Consider the following 25,556-nt stretch of genomic DNA (forward strand, 5'->3'; position numbering starts at 1 on the left):
CGAGTGCCACTGGTTGTGGCCCCAAAACCAAAGAAAGAAAGGAGAGAAGAAAAAAGAGAGAAAGAAATCAAAATGAAATACAAAAAGAAAAAGCGATTAATTGGACCTGGAGAGATAGCATGGAGGTAGGGCGTTTGCTTTGCATGCAGAAGGGTGGTGATTTGAATCCTGGCGTCCCATATATTCCCCAGAGCCGGCCGGAGAGATTTCTGAGCGTAGAGCCAGGAGTAACCCAAGTGCTGTCAGATGTGACCGAAAAACCAAAAACAACAACAACAACAACAACAACAACAACAAAAAAGTGATTAATTTGGAAGGTGGCATGGTGTGAGGGCAGGGTACAGAGAACAGCTCTGAGAGGTGGGACTTGGAGTTTCACCTCCTGGCGATGCCTAAACAGGCTATATCAGGCTTCCACTGAGCTCTACACAAAAGCTTCCACTTCCCTGAATGATGTTTTTCACACAGAGAAACAATTAAGTCACTGCTTATCTAGCACTTTCTATGTAGCAGGAGAATCACCTCATATGCCTGCTCTATCTATCTCATCTATTTATCTAATCATACTCCCTACCCACCCATGTGATGCTGGCCCAGAGACTGCTGCTGAGAGGGGGAGTTCAAAGCAGGGAGGCTGCCAGCTACAGAACATGCAGCTAATGGGGCCCGAGCAGTGGCGCAGTGGTAGAGCATATGCCATGCGGCTGACCTAGGACAGACCTTCGTTAGATTCCTGGCATCCCATATGGTCCCCCAAGCCAGGAGTGATTTCTGAGCCAGGAGTAACCCCTGAGCGTCACTGGGTGTGGCCCAAAAACAAACAAACAAAAAAGAACATGCAGCTAATACAATTTGGGCAGTGCCTAGGCAATGTCTGTGTCTGGGAAGAGGAGATAAACTTACAATAGAGGGATGAGTTGTAGTTACAAGACAGGACTGAGGCCTCTCAATAGTGGGCAGAAGGTGGGGGGTTCTGAGATGGAAGAGGATTTAGGCCAAAGGATTTGGGGGACCAGAACAGGTGTCAGAAGAGAGCAATTCTTATCCTGAGTCCACTCTCTTTTGGTGGGGGGAGGGCACAGCTGGTGATGATTAGGGATACTGTACCCACTGGTGCTGGCAATTGCTGTGCAACAGTGTGCTATTGCTCCAGCCCCTCAAAGTTCTAGACTTGATTGGGAAGTGAGATCCCAGGTCTGGAGCATGAGGAAGGGCCCAATGGGTTCAGTGAGACTGATGGTTCTCTCTGCACTCCCTGTGACTGTGGAAACCCTGAAAACACACGCTCTGCAGGGGCTCCCAGCCTAAGGGTGCATAAGGTGCTCATACCCCTTGGAACCAGCTGAAGGCCCAGTGGAGAGTGGAAGCCATAGCTCCATCAGGCCAGCCCTCCAGCTCTGGAAAATGTAGAGGATGTGGGGAAAGAGACAAGGTGGGAAGTTGGGGGTCAGGAGGCTGTTGGCTCAAAGAGCTGAGTGCCTCCCCAGTGCTCTCCTGGGGAGACAAACCCTAACTTATAAGAGTAGGGAACCCAAGTAGGGAATACCTGAAAGGGTGGCAGGGATGTCCTGCCTCACCCTCTGTCCTACTCCCAGTCTTTGCACATAGCAACCAGCATAAACTCTCCTATCTCAGCAGGGAGGAGTCTGGGCTCTCTCTGTGTGCCAGCTCCCCACCCCCAGGCCTGGTGCTAATGGGAAGAACAGTGAGCTTGGCATTTTCCTCTGATCCAGACAAGACAATCAAACTTGCTCTCAGGCCAGAGGGTCCTAACAATCCCCAGGCCAGGTTCATCCTCACAATGAGGATTGATAGGGTCTGTGCTGGGCTGCTAAATTCCAGACCCTTGAAGCAAGTCAGCCAGAAAAGGGATTATGCGTGTTCCATCAGACTAAGACTCCCAAAGAAGCTATCTGAGAGCCAGACAGGCCTCCCCAGGAAGGCAAGGTTTTCAGAGGAGTGCAGAAGCTAAGGAAGAGTCTGGGGAAGGAAGGCAGCCCCAAACTGAGGGGTCTCTGCACACTGCCCCATCCCTTACCTCCTCAAGCTGTTTCATTTCCTTTCAGAAAAGTTTGTTTTGGTTTGATATTTGCCTCGAGGCCTCTGGGAGAATTTTCTAAGCTTTGTTTCTCTTCTTGTTTCTAGGATACCTGAGCTGCTCCTCCAGCAACTAGCATGGCAGGAACAGGAGTGGGGGGTGGTGCAGGGCTGATATCACAGATAGGAATGGCCCAGGGCAGGGGGAAGGGCCTGCTCAGGCTCACTCAGGTACTCCCAGGGCCCCCAAGCAGAAAGAAGCTCCTACACCCAGAAAGGGGCTATTTACAAAGATCCAACTGGGAGTTAGAGGAAGTTGAGCGGGGCACAGCCGAGAAGCACGCTCAGGGGCCTTGGGAGGTCACAGGGTGGGGGTCTCCAACCAAGTAACCAGCCTAGGAACTGCTCTTCAAGGCACCAGTCCTGAGGCCCTTGAGTAGGGAGAGGGAAAGGGGGGAGGGAGGAGTTTGGGCAGGGACTACGGCACAACACCCTAGGCCTTTCCTGCCCCACCTCCAGCAAGAGAGAACTTGGTTTTCCCAGGCCAGGCAGGCTGAAAGGAATTCCCCCCGGGCGGGAGAGGCCCGTGCTGGATTCAGCACCAGAGATCATCCATTAAAGTCCTTGGGGAAGGGGGCGGCCAGACCACAGAAGCCTGAGGTCTCTCAGGACATACAGCCCAGACAGGTAAGTACTTTCCCGCATGAGACACTGCAGCCCACAAACAGCACAGGCCAGGTCTGGCCAAAGGACCCTGGATCATCTTGGGACCAAGAGCTGTTCCTCAATCAGGTGACAAGAGCTGGCTTCTCGTGCAGGTACCTGCTCTATGTCCTTAAGTAAACCTACTTCTTTGAATCCTAGGGTTCCAACAGTGCTGTGAGACCAAGGATCAAATCCAAGGTTCCCACATGCAAAACATACACTCAAGATTGTTCAGCTATCATTATAGCTCAGAAATTAAGTATTTTTTTCCAGTGGGGTGAATGTTTGGGTTCTCCTGGCTCTGGGGGGATTATACAGTGCCAAACTGTAATCAAACTGGGGTGAGCTGCAAGACAAGCACCCTACTCCCTGTACTCTCTCTCTCTGGCCCAGAAAATTATTATCTTAACAAAGCTGGTTTTGAAAATGACAAGGTGGGGGGCCGGGTAGGTGGCGCTGGAGGTAAGGTGTCTGCCTTGCAAGCGCTAGCCAAGGAAGGACCACGGTTCGATCCCCCGGCGTCCCATATGGTCCCCCCAAGCCAGGGGCGATTTCTGAGCACATAGCCAGGAGTAACCCCTGAGTGTCAAACGGGTGTGGCCCAAAAACCAAAAAAAAAAAAAAAAAAGAAAATGACAAGGTGGAAATTAAAAGTGCGGCAGGGCTCGGAGCTGTATGTATATAAAATAGATTCTCTATGGTGGGGGAGAAGAAGTGGGAGAGGACAGCTGGGCATCAGGACAATATCTTACCAGAGCCTTTACCTGGCCCTGTGTCTTCTTCACCAAAACAACAAAATCTTGCCCTGGACCCAATCCAGATGCCAGGAAACCCTGACCACCCAGCTGTTTCACAAGGCTTTGTAAAAAGTCCCTGCTCTTCCACTGCACTTACCCTGCTGGGTAGGCGACTAACCCAGAGCGAGGGTCACAGGCCAGTCCTCTGCCTCCAGACACTGTTATTCCAAGCACTTTCTCCAAAGTCACCTGTGAGACAGAGAAGGATAAGTCAGAGACAAGTAGGGCTAGGAGAGTGTGCTGAGGGCACCCAGCTAGTCCAGTACTGGAGTCACCTTCCTCATACCTGCCCTGTCCTCTTTAGGGATCCTGACACCACTATCCTCTTTTTTTCTTTCTTTGTTTTTTTTGTTTTATTTTGTTTTTTTTGGTGGGCCACATCTGGTGATGCCCAGTGGTTACTCAGAAATCGCTCCGCAGTCTGTCCTGGGTCAGCGAGTACAAGGCAAACGCCCTATCGCTGTGCTATAGTTCCGGCCACTATCCATTTCAGGGTCCTCATCAGAGGTAATCAGGGGTTTCTCCTGGCTCTGCACTCAGGAATCACTTTGGCTGGTATAGGGGACCATATGGGGTGCTGGGGTTGCCATAAGGTAAGTGCCTCATTCGTGTACTATCTCTATAGCCCCACCTTTTGCTTTCTTGTCAAATAACCTACCTGCCCTTAATTACGTTTCATACCCCAGATCAAGATACCCTCTTTTTTGATTTTTGGAACATACCAGCAATGCTCAGGACAATGTTCAGGGCTTCACTCAGGGATCTCTCCTAGTAGGTTCTGGGGGCTGAATCTGGGTTGGCTGCACTCAAGGAAAGAGACCTGCCTGCTGTACTAGGCTCTGTCCTGACCCCTAGAGAGGCCCTGATGCTTTAGGGGTGGATCTGACCTCCTCAGGCTCTCTTCTAGATCACATGGGGAAAGCAGTGTGAACCGCCAGCTCTAATCAAGGCACAAGGCAAGGACCCTGAGAAGCAGAGTGGTGACAGCTAGCTCAGACTCCCAAGGAAGCACCAGCTGTGAAGTAGGAAGGGTGTAGCACAAGCTAGGGCCTGTTGTATCCACACAGGCTTCTGAGCAAGAGACCCTGAGGTCACTGATCTTCAGTGACCAGAAGGGAGGAACCAGAGACTGTTAGGTGTCAATTAGGTGACTCATCCACCCAGGATCTGCATTCCATCACATTCTTCCTGCCAGCACTGGGCCCCACCCAGACTGCCTTCTGGACTGAAAGTAGCCTGGGAGGCAGAAGCATGGCCTAATGCTGTGCTCTGTAAAGTGCTTTTACAAACAGATGCCCAATTTATTCTGAGCTATGATGGCTAAGCTCCACTTCCCACAGAGATGAAAGGGGACATGCACACAATGCCCAGAGAGAGAGAGTGCAGCAGTAATACAGTGCTTGCTTTGCAGGTGGTTCAATTCCTGGAATCCAATATGGTCTTCAGAGCTCCACCACAAACGATTCCTAAACTAAGTAAGGAGTAAGCCCTGAGCACTGCCAGGAACTGCACCCATTCCCCAAACAGAAAGGGCACATGCATAGTATTTAGGGCCTTTGAGGGGACAATGCCACCATAATTTCCATCATTACTGGTCACTATCCTCAGTGCCATGTCATTTTATCCCTGGTCACAGTCTAACTCCACCAGGATTTTGTACAAACCAGCCCACTGCACTTGGTGCAGAGACCGGATCCCCAGCAAATCTACTTTTGAACTTTTTTTTTTTCCGCCACACCCGTTTGATGCTCAGGGGTAACTCCTGGCTAAGCGCTCAGAAATTGCCCATGGCTTGGGGGGACTATATGAGACTCCAGGGGATCGAACAGTGGTCCTTCCTTGGCTAGCGCTTGCAAGGCAGACACCTCACCGGCCCCTACTTTTTAACTTTTAACTTTTTTTTTATTGATTGTTTTTTGGGCCACACCCAGCAGTACCCAGGGGTTGCTCCTGGCCTTGCACTCAGAAATTACCTCTGGCAGGCTGGGGGAACATACGGGATGCCAGGAATCGAACCGAGTCCCTCCCCAGGTTGGTTGCGTGCAAGGCAAAATGCCCTATCGCTGTGCCATCCCTCTGGCCCCAAATCTACTTTCTATTAATGAACAAACAGAAAGTCCCCCAACACTGCATCTCAAGCTACTAAACCCCTTCAGTTCTGTGCTTCCCAGGCTAGGTGGTATCACCTACTTTGGGAGACCTGGGCTGACCATCCCTTATCAGTAGAGGGCGACCTTTTTTTTCAACTGAGCTAAATCTCGCCAAAACCACGATTGAAATTTATTTTGAGAGCCACACAGGGCATGCACTGACAGAGGCTAAAAGCAGAGTCCTGACTCCTGGAGCGGCCGCCCGGCACACAGAAGAGCCGCATTAAAAAAGTGTAAAGAGCCACATGTGGCTCGCAAGCCTTGGCTTGTCCACCAATTCCCTTATGATCAGCAAGTGACAGTAACCTCAGTCATGGCCCCCAGCCTGGTGCCAGAATCTTCTTGAAAACTCCATTTTCACTGTCTCAGTGATGAGCTGAGGGATGAGCGGCACTGAAGAAAGAGAGGGCAGTTCTCAGGCTCTAGAACGGGGAAGCCCAGAACTAAGAAGATTTAGGATCTCCTTCTCTCTCATTGCACTGAAATCATTGCATGACTTCATCATGTTCCTAGGGGCCAGTTTAAATCTTATCTCCAAGGACTGTTTTAGTTCAGAATTAGTGAAAATAAATAATGCCTTTCAGTGGCCAAAGACAAGACTAAATCTTCTGGGATGTTATAGTTATTGGGGTGGGGGTGGGGAACCACACTGGGCAGCGTTCAGGGATTATTCCTGGCTCTGAGCTCAGAAATCGCTCCTGGCTTGGGGGACCATATGGAATGCCAGGTATTGAACCCAGGCCTGACCTGGGTCAGCTGAGTGCAAGGCAAAGATCCTACCACTGTGCTATCACTCCAGACATATGGGATGTTACAGTTAAAAAATATTTCCCAGGGAGCCGAAGAGATTAGTACAGCGGTAGATGTTTGCTTTGCACGCAGCCGATCCAAGGCAGATGGTGGTTTGAATACCAGCATTCCATATGGTCCCCCATGCCTGCCAGGAGCAATCCCTGAGTGCCACTGGGTGTGACCCAAAAAAACAAAACAAAACAAAATAAAACAAAAAAACGATTTCCCAGGATGGTCCCCCAAGTCACTGGTGCTTCTTGGGGAACCACAGACCAGAAATTCCAACAAGTATCTATGGCTCATGTCAGCACAGGGCACTTCGACCACAGCCACCATGTCAACACGTGTCTGCCAGCAGGCCCTGAGCTAAGGTGCTGAGATGAGGTAGTTATTTTTGGAGGGGTTGAGGGGTTGAGGTTGGTGGGCGACACTTGTCAGTGCTCAGTGCTTACTCCTGGCAGACAGGAGAATCGTATGTAGTGCCAGGATCAAAGGAGGGTCAGCTGCATGTAAGGCAATTACTCTACTATCTTTTGCCCCAGTGGTGTCCACATAGCTTGGAAAGGCTGTGCTGTCCAGGTCAGGGAGCTATCCTCAGGGCAGGAAATTCATAGGATTCAGACCATCTTCTGCTTAAGACTTGGTTTCAAAAAATTAGACCAGTTGGCTAGTTCTCGGCTTCTGACAGAAATCTGGGTGGGTGTTTTGCAGTCAGATGATCAAGTTCCAAAGAGAATTAATGCTAAAACTAGCATGGACATTTCAACTGCCATATAAAGGAGGAAAGAGAGTGCGTTGCTCAGGCTCTGAAGACTAGTGTTTATCCAACTTCTCTGACCACAAGCCATGGTAACAGACACATGATGTCTCATGATCCAGTGTGCACATTGTGTGTGCAGTGTGCATGAGAGAGAGAGAGAGAGAGAGAGAGAGAGAAAGAGAGCGCATAGACAGAAATCTGAAGCCAGAGTTTCACTGAACAATAAATAGTCCAGTGAGTTTTCTCTTTATTCTACTCCATCCTATTAAAAAGTAATGCTGGGGCCAGAGTGATGAGACAGCTGGAAGGACATTTACCTTGCATGTGGCTGACCTAGGTTTGACCCCAGCATCCCATATAGTACCCCAAGCCTGCCAGAGCCAGGAGTAACCTGAGTGCCACTGTGTATGTCTCAAAAACCAAAATGATGATGATGATGTTTGTCACGTTTGACTGACTCACAGACCAATAAATGGGCTTGGATGCTTGTTTGAGAAAATTGCTTGAAATCAAAAAATCGCTTCCCTGGGCTTTACAGACAGGTTTTGATTTCTGGTACCATTGTATTGGTTCCTTGGATACTTAGCTGCTGGGTCAGTGGACAGTAGAGCAGATTTCTGAGCCAGAAAATCTCCAGAGGCACAAGTTTGCCTGGGCTCAAAACTTGGCTTATTTTCAAAGACCAAGTTTATTATAAAACCAATTTATGTATGATTTTGGCTGTTTCTGGTTTTCTGAATAGTTAACCAAGGAGGAGAAAGGCAATTTCCTTTGGTTTGAGGAAATGAGAAGAAGCGGGGGAAGACATTCAGGAGCATCAGCTGGTTTTTATTTTATGTTCTAACTCAAACCAGCTTCCTGTTTGCAGTGAAGTTTAGGGCGGAGCTCCATTTTCAAAGAATCTTCGAGACCAGAATTCCTGCAAGGCCTCTGACATTAAGGACAGGATAGAAAAACCACCCTCTCCTTTGTACAACTACCTCCCTGGCACCCTTTCCAAAAAAGGGTACATGCCCCATCTACTCTTGAACATGGAGACAAGCTAGCATACCCACTGACATACATATAACAAGCTAAACTCACCCAAGTTCAAGTAGAATGTGGGAACCAGTGAGTACTTACACCATGGACACTTAGCAAATACTACAAACCAAGGCCTTTATTTCCCCACCAAAATTCTGTCAAACATTCACCGAGACAGCCCTGAGTTGAAGTCACCGCAACCTCCCACATGGACCCTGAAATAACTCTGTCTTGGTCTGATTTGTGTTGTGTTCTCTTCATGGGAGCAACAGGGATTCTTTCAAACACACATGGAGTACTGGGCAGATAGCTGCATGTGCTAAGCACATGCCTTGCGTGTGTGAGGCCCTGAGTTTGATCCCTGGCGTCACAGAACCCCAGAGCACTGCTGGGGAGGAACCCTTACCACAACGATGGTCATAATTCTGCTATAAATTTTCTGTGGCTACTAGTCTTGAGGTTCAATTCCAAGTTCTCTACTTAGGTTTACAAGGCTCTCAATCATCACGGAGCCTCTGGCCTCTTCCTCATTGATTACGCCTCACCCACTGCAGTCTCAAAGACTCCGCAGTTTCTGCACATGGGTTCTGCAGATATTACTTATACAAAAAAACCTCCCGCACACATCTTACTCACACAGGCCTCTGCTCCAAGGCCAGAACTTTCCAAACTAGCTTCACTGTCATCACTCTCTATCCCAATTACCCAGTGCCTGTTCCCTTCCTAAAACTTAACTGTCACCCACCCCCATCTTCCTCTATAACCTTACCTGATAGTAAGACCTGACAATTTCTGGGAGGGTCTTTGGTAGGTAACAAAAGGTTTACCTCAGGGGCTGGAGGGGGATTTGGAGGATTGAAGGGGAGATAGAAGAGGAAGCAACAGGAAGAGGCAGTAAGAGGAGACATGGCGGAGAGGAACTAAGATGCAGGGCAAGCTGAAGAGAGCATGCTTAAATTGGTTATGATAGAAGCCACATCTGTTGGCTAGGGCCTGAATAAAGCTGATGTCTCCTGAAACCTGATGTCTGTGGATCATTTCCCCGCCGCTATCCTGGACCCTCAGACCCAGGTTGGAGTGTGGCCTGGGCCTGCACAGAAAGGCCTCACCCTCCATCCATCTCACCATCATCCAGCCCCATCCAGGGCTGTTATTCAACACTTAACCCAATTAGACTTACTGTCTTTTTTCTCTGTCACAAGATGAGCTTCCTGAGGACAGAACTATATTCCTCACGCTTAAACAGTACCTGGCACACATGGGGCACTTGACAAATCATTGAGAAACAAACCAATGCCAGAGACTTTGTGAACAGTCACAGATCAGATGAGAGTAAATCCATGAAAACTGGAGCATGTAAGCCTCAGGGTTGACTCCTGAAACAGTGTTTGGGGTACCATGAGGTGTCAGGTATCAAACCTAGGCATTCCCCATGCAAAGCACATACTCAGACCTTTTTGTTTTTGGGTCACACCCCATGGGTGCTTAGGGGTTACTCCTGGCTCTGTGCTCAGAAATTGCCCCTGGCAGGCTCGGGTGACCATAGGGGATGCTGGGAATCGAACCGTCATCTCTCAGGTTGGCCGTATGTAAGGCAAATGGCATACCACTGTGCCATCCCTCCTGCCCCACATACTCAGCCCTTTAAGTCATCTCTCTCAACCCAACATTTGGTTGGTTGGTTGGTTGGTTGGTTGGTTTTTTGGCCACACCCAGCAATGCCTAAGGAGTTATTCCTAGCTCTGAGCTCAAAGCTGGTGGGATGCAGGGAACCATATAAGATGCTGGAGATGGGAGCCGGTGAGGTGGCGCTAGAGGTAAGGTATCTGCCTTGCAAGTGCTAGCCAAGGAAGGACCACAGTTCGATTCCCCGGTGTCCCATATGGTACCCCAAGCCATGGGCAATTTCTGAGCGCTTAGCTAGGAGTAACCCCTGAGCATCAAACGGGTGTGGCCGAAAAACAAAACAAAACAAAACCAAAAAAATGATGGAGATGGAAACAGGCCAGCCATGTACAAAGCAAGCACCCTACCTGCTTGCTTTGGGGGCTGCTCCAGTCCCCAACACCTGGTTTCTTAAGATGATGGTGTCGTCTAAGAAGTGGTGTGGGGCCCAGAGAGATAGCACAGCGGCGTTTGCCTTGGAAGCAGCCGATCCAGGATCAAAGGTGGTTGGTTCGAATCCCGGTGTCCTATATGGTCATATGGTGTGTGTGTGTGTGTGTGTGTGTCCGTGCCTGCCAGGAGCTATTTCTGAGCAGACAGCCAGGAGTAACCCCTGAGCAACGCCGGGTGTGGCCCAAAAACAAAAAACAAACAAACAAAAAAAAGAAGTGGTGTGGAAGGAAGTAGAAAGCCTGTCTAGAGTACAGGCGGGGTGGGGTGGGGAGGAGGGGTATTTGGGACATTAGTGATGGGAATGCTGCACTGGTAAAAGGGGGTGTTCTTTACATGACTGAAACCCAACCACAATCATGTTTGTAATCAAGGTGTTTAAATCAAGATTTTAATTTAAAAAAGAAAAAGAAAAAGAAACGGTGTGGAGTTCAGTACTTTAGAAGCAACACCCTGGATGCACATCCTCAACCACTCCTGAACTATCAAGCTACCTGGTGATACTCACCAACCCAGCAGAAAGAGTGAAGAGCACAAGAATTCACTTTTATTTGAGTTAAGCAAGTGCTTCCGTAAGTGCTTGTAAGGCTACACTTTCCTCCTTTTCCAATTTTCCCTTGCTGGGGATCCCATTCTGAATCCCTGTGGCACAGAGCAACACCAGGGATTGAACTCAGGCCCTCACACTTACCCTAGCCTAGATCCTCGATAAATCTATGGCACAGGTGCCAGCTGTGGCACGCGAAGGCCTTGCAGCTGGCACTCGAGAAGGTCCGCAATTAAGATATTCGGTGTGGGGGCCCGGAGAGATAGCACAGCGGTGTTTGCCTTGCAAGCAGCCGATCCAGGACCAAAGGTGGTTGGGTTCGAATCCCGGTGCCCCATATGGTCCCCCGTGCCTGCCAGGAGCTATTTCTGAGCAGACAGCCAGGAGTAAACCCTGAGCAATGCCGGGTGTGGCCCAAAAACCAAAAAAAAAAAAGATATTCGGTGTGGTGGGAGGTGAGTGTGCCGGTGTCTGTTTGCAGCTCACCTGGCAACAGGGCTGGACTGGCCATTGGGAGGACCGGGCATTGTGCAGCAGTTTGGGCACTTGGGCTCAAAAAGGTTAGCCATCACTGCCCTAGATCTTCTTAAGTCAATCCCAGGCTTTTTCTCTATGAAGGCCCCTCACAGGTGTTGTCCTGTCCTGATTATCTCAGCACCAGCAGGCAACACCAGTTTGAACTCACAGCCCTGTATCTGCTGGGCCAGTGCTCTGAGCCAATGGACAGTCTTCCAGCCCTTCCTGCCAGAGGTCATGCAGAAGGACTGTCCTGATGGAATCACTACATATGACAGTCCCGGAATTTGAACTCACAACCCTACGCTGCCTGGTAAAGTATTTCAAATCATTGCACTGGAGCAGGGGTGGCGAACAGGATTTTCACCCTCACTCAAAATGGCAAAATGCAATATGTGTTTAATATATTATTGTTAAAATTACATGCTTTTGTGTGAGTGTTTGTCTGTTTTGGCAGGTTACTGCATGGTGTGGCTCTCTGACTCTCACAGTTTAAAATTTTGGCTCTTTGTGTCAAACTTGTTCGCCACCCCTGCACTGGGGTGACACATTTTTATGATGCTCTTGGTGAGTATATTTTCCTCCTTTCTTCTGCCTCACCTTCCTTCCTTTTCTGTGGTTTTATGACTGGGGAAGAGACCGGGGAAGCTGGGAGTGAGGGTATCATAGCAGTATGTGATGGGATGGTGGCCCTCAGCTCGGTGCACAAGTGCCCACTTCAAGAAACACAAGCTAGGGCAGGAGAGAAAACACCATCTTATTCAGGGAACCATGAAGTCACCAGCCACCATGAGAGGACCTAGCTAGGCAATTTTCACACTCTGGTCTCTCTCATTCTTCACTTTCTTTATACTCTAAGAAAGTACTGAGGAGAAAACAAAAGAAAGCATCAAGGACTTTAATAGGCTTTGTTTATACAATATCAATTTCGATCTATCAATATTTACTATGTTAGAAACACACAACATAAATATCTTTAAATATTTTGAATTCATTTAAAAAATAACAAGACCAGAGAGATAGCATGGAGGTAGGGCATTTGCCTTGCATGCAGAAAGACAGTGGTTTGAACCCCGGTATCCCATATGATCCCTCATATGAAGCGATTTCTTTTTTTTTTTTTGGGGGGGGGCCACACCTGGCAGTGCTCAGGGGTTACTCCTAGCTGTCTGCTCAGAAATAGCTCCTGGCAGGCATGGGGGACCATATGGGACACCGGGATTCGAACCAACCACCTTTGGTCCTGGATTGGCTGCTTGCAAGGCAAACACCACTGTGCTATCTCTCCGGGCCCATGAAGCGATTTCTGAGTGTAGAGTCAGAAGTAACCCCTGAGAAGTAACCACACACGCTACTGGTGTGACCCCAAATAAAAAACAAAACAAAACAAATAAATAACAAGACCAAACATTAGACGTTAACAGAACACTTATTCAAAATAACTGGTTTCCAAAACAAAAAATAATCAGTGAGAAGAGTGGCACTGTTGCATTTTTGCAAATCTCTTTAATGTCTGGCTTAAGAGGAAACAGCTGGATTTTCGTATCTGTGCCTGCACTAGATCTGCTGCCTGATGTTATTCTAGTTGGAGGAAAACTGGCCTCACTTGGAGATGTAGTCAAAGGAGGGCAGAGTGCATTGATGCCCTAGGAGGGACTGGGGACTCCTAGGAGTTCCAGACTACACTCTGAGAACCAATGTCCTAGATCCCCCAGAATAAAACTTTCTTTTCACATAAGGAAGCAAGGCCACGGTGTGTTTTGACCCTCAAGTATAACTGAAAAAAAAAAAAAAAAAACAGGCATGACAGCAGCCTAAAAAAAAAAAAGTGGCCCAAAGTCCATGAAACACAGCCCAGAAGACACCTGTGGCCAGGTATGGGATGATGGCCTGGGACAGGACACAAGTGCCAAGGGACACAAATGGGTGGTGCCCAGATGACCTCCACAGCTCTAGAAACATCACTTCAGGCATGAGTGAAAACTCCGAATGGAGGTCACAAGCGCCCTGCCTGCCCTCCACAGTTGAAACCAGACCACCAACAGGAGAATGCAAGTTGTGGGGACTTAGCTCTGGCAGGTGGCAAGTGTTGAAAGGAAGGAAAACCTACACCAGCCTGAAAGACAGTGTCAGCTTCCCTCAAGAGCAGAATTACTCCAGGTACCCACAGTTCACAGCAGCCCTAACCAGGGAGGGAATGGATTCTGCTGGGAGGAAAAAGGAAAGTAAAATCTTGTACCTCACTTTAATTAGATAAAGGGATAACTTCATAATAGCCTTTTCCCAGGAGAGAAGGAAAGAATAAAGCCAACTGTTTAAGTGCTCTTCTGGCTTTCATTAAAGTGGATGGAAAAAACAGGTGGTTCTGAGGCCATAGAAAGAACCACTCATTCATACTAGATAGCACAGTATTTTCCTACGTCTATTAATGGGACTTGAAATCAAATTAGAGGGTAATGAATAATGGAATGGGGCATAGAGGAGATTCAACAGGCACGCAGGAAGAAAGAATAATGACCAAGAAACTTTGTTGCTCCAGGAGTGTGCAGATGTACTGACTGGGTCAAAGTATAAAGCAGATTTCACAAGAGCTGTTTCATGGCACTGTGGTGACAGTGGGGATGGGGGAGTGACAGACACATGGACTCTAGCCCCTGACCTCAAATCCATCTGGAAAGTTGCACGAAAGACTCCAGAGCAGCCAAGAATGTGTTAAGAGGCATAAGGAAGACACACAGGATTCCAAGTAGAAGGAAGGAGAGGTGGTTTTTGAGCAAGCGTGGAGAAGAGAACAAGGAAGCTTTCCAGGAAGGAAGACAGTATTTGGCGAGGCTTCTTGGAGGACAGGTATCCAAATGGGTAGGAAGTCAAGCAGGAGAAATTCTTTTTTTTTTTTTTTTTTTTGGGGGGGTCACACCCAGCAGCGCTCAGGGGTTACTCCTGGCTCTATGCTCAGAAATCGCTCCTGGTAGGCTCGGGAGACCATATGGGATGCCGGGATTCGAACCAATGACCTTCTGCATGAAAGGCAAATGCCTTACAGGAGGAATTCTTTTTTTTTTTTTTTTGGGGGGGGGGGCTACACCCAGCAGCGCTCAGGGGTTACTCCTGGCTCTATGCTCAGAATTGCTTCTGGCAGGCTCAGGGGACCATATGGGATGCCGGGATTCGAACCACCGTCCTTCTGCACGTAAGGCAAATGCCCTACCTCCATGCTATCTTTCCTGGAGGAGGAATCCTTGATAGAAAAAGCTGCATGAGCACACTGGGCAGAAGGAACTAACAAAGGTGAGCAATGGCAAGAGCAGATACTGTCCAGAGAATAGCTCATAGAAGTGAATAAGAGGATCTGGACCAGCAAAAAGAAAATGGGAGGAGCAAAGAACCTACCAATAGATAGGTGGCAAAAGATGAACAAGTATGGCCGAGCACTCTAATGGTGCCATAAGAAGAAGTGGAGCCAGAAAAGGACCTGCAACTGCACTAAAGAAGCACTGAGGATGCCTTGTTCAGATGTACTGAATCTACAGTGCTTCGGGATGTTTGACAGGAACTACACAATACTTGATTTCACAACAGAAATGAGGATTGAATGCTGGGGAGAGAGGTCAGGCTGAGGCCAAGTTGGAGGAGAAGGATGGGAAATGGAGGGAAGATAGGAAACGTACCAGTGACAGTAGAGAGGGAAGAAAAGGGAGGCACAGGACAGCACCTGGGGTGGCAGGACAGGCACAAGTGGTTCACCTCTGCTTCTCTCTGCACAGAGGGGCTTCCTGAAGTCTGAAAAGGCCAGGCAGCAGGCCTGCTCTCCAGAGAGAGATAACCAGGAGGCCATAGCCACAATGGCCTCCAGGATTTGGCTGACCTCATGCTGGCCAAAGTACCTTAGCCTCCGAGGGGAAGCCCAGTGCTGCTTTTGTGATGTTTTGCTGCCACGCTCAATGCAAGTGAAAAATATCCGCGTTCTCACTCATTCCCACCAAACCACAGGCTTGTTCTTTCCATAAACAAGCAAGTCACAGGCCTGTCTCTGGGCCTTGCCCTCCCTTGCTGCAGGTTAAGAATAACCCTCCTTGTCTTGCCCACACACGGCAAACTAATCCCACAGGCAGATTCAACAGCAGACACTGGGAGCTGCCAGCTTGTGCAAAACCACAGGGGCAGCCCGAGGCAGGCAGGCTTGGTGCGGAGTTGAGCCAGCTGGGCAGAGTCCCGTGACTGGTGGGGCAGGGGCGGAGAGGCGTGTCACACCCTCCCCTGCTCACATACTCCGGCCCATCAGAGTCCCAAGTGCAAGCTGTACCAAGACCCCAAAACAGACCCTGCCTCTGGGCCAGGCTCTGGGTCTCCACACCAACTGGCTGGGTTCTGTTCCACTGCCAAAACCCTGAAGGCTCTAGAAACAAGGAACATCCACTCTGAGAAGCAGGCGCCCTTGCTTAGAGTCCAGCATGCACTGGGGCTGAGCCAATTCTCTGGTACAGGGATGAAAATAGCCTCTGCTTCTTAGGAAGGTAAATCTGCCACTGCTTGGGAGGTGACCTTAGAGATCCTCCAGGAACCAACCCAGGGAGTCCTGCAGAACAAAGGTTGAAAAAATTGAAAGACCAGGATTGTAAACCTTTGTTCTGTAGGACTCCCTGGGTTGGTTCCTGGGGGATCTCTAAGGTCACCTCCCAAGCAGTGGTGCTCAGGGTTTACTCCTGAGCTGGTTCTGCACTCAGGTTTCACTTTTTTGTTCGTTTGTTCGTGGGCCACACCAGGCGGTGCTCAGGGCTTATTCCTGGCTGTCTGCTCAGAAACAGCTTCTGGCAGGCACGGGGGACCATATGGGACACCGGGATTCGAACCAACCACCTTTGGTCCTGGATCGGCTGCTTGCAAGGCAAACGCCGCTGTGCTATCTCTCTGGGCCCAGGTTTCACTCTTGGTACGCCTGGGAGAGTGGGTCTTAGGAATACCAGGAATTGAACCCAGTCAGCCATGTACAAGGTAAGTGCCCTACCATTGAGTCTCAATACAATTTTTCAGGTATGCAGAGCATTAGTTCCACAATCCAATACTTGATCCTCAGCACTAGGTGAGACTGGTGGGTGATCAGCCAGAATTTCTCTGTAGACTTTTATTCAGAAAGCAATCCCTCTCCTGTCTCTAACAGATATGAAGTAGGTCATATAGCTCTCCAGGAGGCCATGAAGATAAATTGGGGTAAAAGGGAGGGTTGGGAATGACTCAATAGCTAAAAGCACCTGCCTTACAAGCTTGAAATCATGAGTTTGGTTGATAGTGCTGCTCTGGAGTCTGGGGCCCCCAGGAGCTCATAGAGTAAGGGTCTGTGCAAGTAGTATATGTGCTACCCAGGGAGCAGCCACAGGTGTGACCACTACAATTAAGTGCTGGTCTCTGGCAACCACATAAACTACCACAAAATTAAAAGAGCAGAGAGATGAATTGGGGAACTATTAGGTTTAGCATTTACCCCTTTATTTTCAAATTCTAGCCTCCCAGTCTCCAGAATTAAGGAGAAAACAATAAACCATAGTGACTCAAAAAGAGCTGGGGTTCTCTCAAATTACCAGAACGGTGCATTTGGGAGGGGAATCCATGAGAAAAACACAGTGTCTCTTCGGACGTGTTTGAGGCAGTCGAAGAGCCATGGAGGAAGGCACAAGAGAAATAGAGGAACAATGTTTACTACACTAACTTTATTATTGTCGTTGTTGTTTGGGGGGAACATCAGTGGTGTGCCCAGGGCTTATTCCAGGTTCTATGTTCAGGGTCACTCCTGGTGGTGCTTGCAGGGACAATATATGTTGCCTGGAATAGAATCTCAGCAAGTTGTATACTTGGCAAGTATGATGAAACCCTGTGCTAGCTCTCTTACCCACAGTTCAGTAACTTTACTTTGAAAAAATTTAGCAAGGGTACAGTTTGGATGTGGTCACCGCCTTACAATCTCCAGCATTCTATATGGTTCCATGACCCCAACAGGAGTAATTCCCTGAGTGCAGAGTCAGGAATAAGCCTGAGTACCACAGGTGTTACAAAGAAAAAAAAAGAACACCTCAAAAACACAGTACCAAGACTTCCTCAGTAGCCTAAATGGTTCCAGAATGAGTTCTGCAACTGCTCCATAGGCTGAAGCACACACTTTGCATGCAGAAGGCTTAAATTCAAGCCCTGTTACTATCTGTATCTCGACACAGCTAAGAGACCCAATGCACAGGGCAGGGAGTAGCCCCAGAGCATGTCTGGGTTGCCCCCCTCCCAAAGGGTTCTGAGCTCTCTTCATTCAGGTGGTTATGGAAGAAGAGGCAGGGAGTCTTTAAATGCCAGAGAACCCTAGCCAGAGTGCTGACATCCAGTGGGAACTAGTATCCACAGTCAGCACAGACTTTGGAGACCTATTTCTAAGGCAACTGGCATTCTAGGGTCTGAAGCTGGACACTGATTCCATGTCCTGCGGGAGGAAATACGAAGGATAGCAACAACTTCACTCATGAGAAGGGAATTTTAATCTGAATATCCGTGTGTACCCAAGTCCAGAGAGTGGCTTGAACATCATGGTGCCTGGGTTAGAGTAGGCAATAGTAAGGGAAAGACAAAGATGGGCTTATCTTGATTAAAGCAAGCAGCATTGAGTAATTATTTTTTCTAAGTTCAGTCTCCTCTACAGCAAAACAAGAAGCATAAAGAAAGCTGTGTGAGCTAATAGCCTGACCATGAACAAGGAACCATTCTCCTTATCCACCAACTCTGCATCCCTAAGTTTTCTTATCTTGGCGGTCACTTCGTAACCAGGAGAATGGCCTAACTCCCTTAACTTGGATGAGGTACAGAGTATGAGTTCAGGGACACAGGGGAGTGGGAGGACTCCTGGTGTCCTCACAGTCATGCCAACTTGTACTCTGGGACTCTACTGGGAAAAGGGAAGGGCTCTTCTCCATGGAAATCTCTGCAAAATAGTCCCTCCCTTTCCATTCTTCAATCCAACAACCTGGCGGAGGCCTTGAGCACCATGCTCCTGGACAACATAGCAGTGTCTTCCTCATTTATCTCTCATCTGCAAACCTGTCCTCCCCTCCTGCTAACTCACAGTCATTTTCCATAGTCAGGCCTTGGTCATGTCCTCTCCTACTCTAAACTGCTCCTCACTGCTAACTGAATCCAGCCAACAAGCCTTACACTTGCATCCAATGCTCTTTCTAGTTCGTATTCCTCATCTACAGGAATCATGTCAGTGGTCAATCTGGGTTGTTTATCATTGTAGAAAGGCACTTTGGGGCTAGAGCTCACATTTTTCTTCTGCCTCGTAACCAGTCAGAAGTAGATCCTCTTCCTTTAAGGCCCAGTTCAAATAAACCATCTCCCCTATGCTTGCCTCTCCTGTGACTCTGGAGACCCATACTTGGTTGTTCTTACAGCGGCATTTAGTTTGTACCACTCACCTGGCTGGTGCCACTTAGCACTGTGGATAGAAGTTTCTAAGATTCTGGGCCTGGAGAGATAGCACAGTGGCGTTTGCCTTGCAAGCAGCCGATCCAGGACCAAAGGTGGTTGGTTTGAACCCTGGTGTCCCATATGGTCCCCGGTGCCTGCCAGGAGCTATTTCTGAGCAGACAGCCAGGAGTAACCCCTGAGCACCGCCGGGTGTGGCCCAAAAACCAAAAAAAAAAAAGAAGTTTCTAAGATTCTGTCTTGCTCCCCTATTAGTCTATAATTTCATGGAAGAGAGAAGCTGTGCTTCATATAATTCTATGGTTACAGTACAGAAAACATGTGTTTGATAAATAGTATGTAAAGATATATATCAAAATATATATGACAAATAATAGTTTTATACATATATCTGTCCCTATTTTGGGGGAGTTTTGGGGCCACACTCATCAATGCTCAGGGCTTTTGGCTCTGCACTCAAGAATCCTGGAGGATGGGCCCGGAGAGATAGCACAGCGGCGTTTGCCTTGCAAGCAGCCGATCCAGGACCAAAGGTGGTTGGTTCGAATCCCGGTGTCCCATATGGTCCCCCATGCCTGCCAGGAGCTATTTCTGAGCAGACAGCCAGGAGTAACCCCTGAGCACCGCTGGGTGTGGCCCCAAAACCAAACCAAAACAAAACAAAAAACAAAGAATCCTGGAGGTGCTTGGGGGACCATATGGGATGCTAGGGATCAAACTCTGGTTGGCTGTATGCAAGGCAAGTGCCCTACCCACTATACTATAGTGACTATAGTATCTCTCTGACCCCTATATATGTTTTTTTTTTTTTTTTTTTTTTTTTTTTTTTGGTTTTTTTGGGCCACACTGGCGGTGCTCAGGGGTTACTCCTGGCTTTCTGCTCAGAAATAGCTCCTGGCAGGCACGGAGGACCATATGGGACACCGGGATTCGAACCAACAACCTTTGGTCCTGGATCAGCTGCTTGCAAGGCAAACGCCGCTGTGCTATCTCTCCGGGCCCTATATATGTTATTTTTATAAGTTCAAAATATTTATCAATGCTTTTCTTTGGGGGGTGGGCTGGGTCACACCCAGTGGCATTCAGGGTCCTGGCTCTGCGTTCAGAAAATCACTCCTGGCAGGCTTGGGGAACCATGTGGGTTGCCGGGAATCAAATTGGGGTCTGTCCTGTGTTGGCCATGTGCAAGACAAATACCCTACAGATGTGCTATCGCTCCGACCCCTATTCTTACTTAATAAGCTCTTATAGAATTCTATATCTTGGGGCTACATCCATAGCACAGCAGGTAGGGCATTTGCCTTGCACACAGCTGACCTGGGACCGACTGAATTTGATCCCTAGCATTCCATATGGTCCCGAGTGTACCAAGAGCAATTTCTGAACACAGTCAGGAGTAACCCCTGAGCATCGCTGGGTGTGGCTCAAACTTCCCCCTCAAAAAAAGAATTTTACATCCTTCAGAGCCACCCTAGGCATTTTAACAGGAAGTAGAATTATGATGCCTTTCTGAGACGGAAAGGTCTAAATGAGCTGGATAATCTCTGCATGCCATAAACAACTACAAATAAAAGCAGTTATTATCTCTGACTTTGGTAATAACATGTATGGCATGACTCTTCACAAACCTGAATTCAAGAAAAAAAATTCAAGAGTAGAATAATTTTTTGTGGCGTCAGAGCTGAACCCAGGACCTCGTATATACAAGGCAAGTACTAAACCACCAGGCCACAAACCCAGCCCCAGAATTAATTTGCAAAATTTACTTCTTGAAAAAGAATTTTAATAAAAGAATAAACAACTAATTCTGTTGTTTAAAAAGTTTTGCTGGTTCTTGGGCTGAAGCCATAACTCAATGGGCTACACACATGCTTTGGAGGCCAGAGGCCTGAGCTAGACCCTGGGGCGGCACTCTTGACCATCACACTGGGAGCAGCCTTTCAGCACAGGGCAACTAGGGCAGACCAAACACCAAAACCAAAATCAATAATAAATTCTTTCTTCTGATTTTTGTTTTTTGGGTCATACTGGCGATACTTACTCCTGCCTCTGATCTCAGGAATTATTCCTGGTAGACTCGGGAGACCATCTGGGATTCTGGACATCAGACCCAGGGTTGGCCATGAGCAAAGCAAGCACCTACCCAGTGTACTATCACTAATAAATTTAACTTTTTTTGTGTGTGTGTGGTTTTTTTTTTTTTTTTTGGGGGGGGGTCACACCCGGCAGCTCTCAGGGGTTACTCCTGGCTCTACTCTCAGAAATCAATCCTGGCAGGCTCAGGGGACCATATGGGATGCCGGGATTCGAACCACTGTCCTTCTGCATGCATGGCAAACACCCTACCTCCATGCTATCTCTTCAGCCCCAAATCACTAATAAATTTAATAAAGAGTTTTGGGGCTGGAGTGGTGGTGCAGGAGGTAAGGTGTCTGCCTTGCACGCGCTAGCCTCAGATGGACCAAAGTTTGATCCCTCAGCGTCCCATATGGTCCCCCAAGCCAGGGGCGATTTCCCTCAAAAAAAAAAGAAAAAAATGCTTTGGGGCCAGAGTGATGACACAGTGCTAGGGCATTTGCCTTGTACACAACCAATGCTGGATGGACTTCGATTCCTGGCATCCCCTATGGGCCCCGAGCCTGGCAGGAGAGCAGAGCCAGGAGTAACCCTTGAGCGCTGCTGGGTGTGACCCCAAAACAAACAACCAAACCAAACCAAAACAAAACAAACAAAAAAAAAAGCTTTAGCCATTTTAATAATCAGAAATGGATACAGTTCTGAGGAGGTATTCTGAATGTCAGAACATAAATGATAGGGGACCAGAGCAATAGTACAGCAGGTAGAGCATATGCCTTGTACTCAGCCAACCGGGATTCAATCCCCAGCATCCCATATGGTCTTGAACCTGGTAGGAGTAATTTTTGACTGCAGAACCAGGAGTCACACTTGAGTTCTTTTTTATTTTTTTTTTATTATTATTATTTTTTTTGGTTTTTGGGCCACACCCGGTAACGCTCAGGGGTTACTCCTGGCTATGTGCTCAGAAGTTGCTCCTGGCTTGGGGGACCATATGGGACACCGGGGGATCGAACCGCGGTCCGTCCAAGGCAGCGCTGGCAAGGCAGGCACCTTACCTTTAGCGACACCGCCCGGCCACACTTGAGTTCTACTGGGTGTGGCTCAATCCCCCAAACCATTTCTTCCCTCAAAAAAACACACAAAAATGGGTAGAGTGTTGCCTTGCATATGGCCAACCAGAATTCAATCCCTAGTATCCCATATGGTCCCAGAAGTGATCCCTGAGGGGCTGGAGTGATAGCACAGCAGTAAGGAATTTGTCTTGCACATGGCCAACATAGCACAAACCCAGGTTCGATTCCCAGCTTCCCGTATTGTCCCCTAAGCCTGCCAGGAGTGATTTCTGAGTGCAGAGCCAGGAGTAATCCCTGAGCACCACCAGGAGTGACCCAAAAACAAACAAACAAACAAACAAACAAAAAACAAGTGATCCCTGAGCAAAGTACCATGATTAAGATCTGAGCACTGCTGGGTGTGGCTCAAAAACAAAAGACTATAAATGATTAGCATTCTTCTTTATGCTTTGCTATATATGTCTTATATAACAAACATTTCACTGGCTAGAGTGATAGCACAGCTTGCCTTGAATGCAGCCAACCCTGGGTTCGATCCCTGGTTTATGAGTATGACCCCATGCCCAGATAAAATTTTCAGATAGCACGTGAACTTTAGAAAGTATAAAAACTATTCTGTTTGGCAAAGTTAACCAAAGAAATACTTTTTAGAGCTCAGAAATTAATTATTTCAGGGGCCTGAGAGATAGCATGGAGGTAGGGCGTTTGTCTTGCATGCAGAAAGATGGTGGTTCGAATCCCGGCATCCCATATGGTCCCCTGAGCCTGCCAGGAGCGATTTCTGAACATAAATCAAGGAGTAACCCATGAGCACTGCCAAGTATGACCCCCCCCCCCAAAAAAAAAAAAAAGCTAACAGGGGCTGAAGTGATAGTTGCCTTGCATGAATAGTTGCCTTGAATGAAGTTGATCCAAGTTCAAACCTATTTGGTTCCCCAAGCTTGCCAGAGTGATCCTTGAGGACAGAGCCAGAAGTAAGTTATGAGCACTAAGTTATGAGAAGATATGGCCCCCCGAACAAAAAATATTTTTTTAAAAATTTTAAACATTTCAGCTTAACTATGACATATATACAATAAAATTAGAGAAGAGTTTATCTTTATTTGTTTTCTTTCTACAGATAAAACATTAGCACAGTGGTAAGGCCTTTGCCTTGCATGCAGCCAACACAGGATGGACACTGGTTTCAAACCCGGCATCCCATATGGTCCCCCGAGCCTGCCAGAAGTGACTTCTGAGGACAAAGCCAGGAGGGACCCCTGAGTGCCACGAGGTCTGACCCAAAAACAAATAAACAAAAATTGTAAAAAAATTCCAGTGTTATTGAAATAAAGATGGAAGGAGGGTAAAAGTCCACCATAATCTATTATTCCTCCCAGTATCAACAGTCTGGTATTTATAGCTTCACTTTTCCTCTGTAAACACAAATGCAGGTATGTTTTAACAAAGCCATACATATCACTAACACTTAATGTATCTTATGCACTGTTACCATATATGAGGTATATCTGATAGGACCGACCCGATTCTTTTTAGCAAAACATTCTTTACGGATATTTTTCCAATCCTGTAATCAGCTACGTAAAAGATGTCACTATTGTGAACCAAAAAGTTTAATCAATTCTATGTACCTTGTGTGGAATAAATATTGGCATAGAATAAAATGCAAAACAATGAAGCGTGGACATGAAGAAATGAATATGTCTGTCCCCAGAGAACCCTTTCAGAGGTTTGGATCAACTCACAAAGTACCTTTGCAAGGGCAGGAGCGAACTTACTCCCACACATATTTTTTTTTTTTTTTTTTTTTTTTTGGTTTTTGGGTCACACCTGGCAGTGCTCAGGGGTTATTCCTGGCTCCAGGCTCAGAAATTGCTCCTGGCAGGCACAGGGGACCATATGGGGCACCGGGATTCGAACCGATGACCTCCTGCATGAAAGGCAAACGCCTTACCTCCATGCTATCTCTCCGGCCCCTCCCACACATATTTTAATGAAGCAAAATCATTTCAGAAAGATATTTTTCCCTGGCACAATGTTAGAAGCGTGAAACAATATGAATGCTAATGGCAAGAGAGATAACTCCAGTGGCTAAAGTGCTTGCCTTGTACTCAAGTCAACCTGGGTTTGCTCCCCAGCATCCCATGTGGTTCTCCAAGCCCACCAACAGTAATTCCTGAGTGTAGAGCCAGGGGTAAGTGGAGAATACCCTCAGGTATGGCCCCAAAAGAAAACAAAACAAGGGGCCGGAGAGATAGCACAGTAGTAGGGCATTTGCTTTGCAGATAGCTGATCCAGGATGGATGGTAGTTTGAATCCTGGCCATCCCATATGGTCCCCCATGCCTGCCAGGAGCACAGAGCCAGGAGTAACCCCTGAGTATGGCTGGGTGTGGCCAAAAACAAACAAACAAAAAAAGAAAACAAAACAAAATTAAAAAGCAAACCAAAATAATGTATTTTTCACTGTCTAAAAGTTCTCAGCTGACAGTAAGTGCTAGAACTAATTCACTTCCCCAATTTTTTGTCAATATAAATTAGTTAACCCCAAGAAAACATTTCAATTTCTAGAGAAGCTGCTGCAATGAAAAAGCATGTGATTTTTTGTAGTGAATCCCATCATGTCACAGTGATTTCAATCCCTACACCAACGATACTGGTTTGTTTGTTTGTTTTTTGTTTTGTTTTTGGGCCACACCCGGTGATGCTCAGGGGTTACTCCTGGCTATGCGCTCAGAAGTCACTCCTGGCTTGGGGGACTATATGGGACGCCGGGGGATCGAACCTCGGTCCATCCAAGGCTAGCACAGGCAAGGCAGGCACCTTACCTCTAGCACCACTGCCCGGCCCCTGTTTGTTTGTTTGTTTGTTTGTTTGTTTTAATTCCCCCAAATCATGTCCATAACCCTGGAATAAATTGTACTAGGTAGTTAGTATAAAAAAAAAGAATAACTAGGGGCCAGAGCTATAGCACAGCGGTAGGGCGTTTGCTTTGCACACAGCTGACCCAGGACGGACCTGGGTTCAATCCCCGGAATCCCATATGGTCCCCCTAGCCAGGAGCGATTTCTGAGCACGTAGCCAGGAGTAACTCCAGAGCATCACTGGGTGTGGCTCCAAAACAAAACAAAACAAAAAAGAATAACTATAGGGTCAGAGAAATACCCAATTGGGTAGAGCACTTGCCTTGCATGAAGACAACTCACAGTAGTAATTCCTGAGTGTAGAGCCAGGAGCAAGCTCTGAGCACCACTGGTGTAGCCCAAAAACAAAAATAAAAAGCCAAAACAAAAGAATAATTGCTAACCCTTCTTTTTGGTTAGGTGTTGTGACCAAGTTAGAATACTAGCAAGAGGGACCAAAGAGATAGCATGGAGGTAGGGCATTTGCCATGCATGCAGAAGGGCAGTGGTTCAAATCTCAGCACCCCATATGGTCCCCCGAGCCTGCCAAGAGCGATTTCTGAGCGTAGAGCCAGGAGTAACCCCTGAGCGCTGCTGAGTGT

The 25,556-nt window shown here is 47.7% G+C and overlaps 1 protein-coding gene across 1 annotated transcript in view; it reads right to left on the minus strand.

Moving 5' to 3' along the window:
* Positions 1 to 25,556, minus strand: part of MAPKBP1 (mitogen-activated protein kinase binding protein 1) — a 58,084-nt gene that overhangs the window by 20,030 nt on the left and 12,498 nt on the right. Inside the window, exon 2 of the mRNA XM_049782400.1 lies at positions 3,637 to 3,728. Coding sequence (XP_049638357.1) covers positions 3,637 to 3,728 — 92 coding nt within the window. The remainder of the gene's footprint in view (positions 1 to 3,636; positions 3,729 to 25,556) is intronic.

The sequence above is a fragment of the Suncus etruscus genome, chromosome 10 (genome assembly GCF_024139225.1).
Source record: "Suncus etruscus isolate mSunEtr1 chromosome 10, mSunEtr1.pri.cur, whole genome shotgun sequence".
In the NCBI taxonomy this organism is placed as follows: Eukaryota; Metazoa; Chordata; class Mammalia; order Eulipotyphla; family Soricidae; genus Suncus; species Suncus etruscus.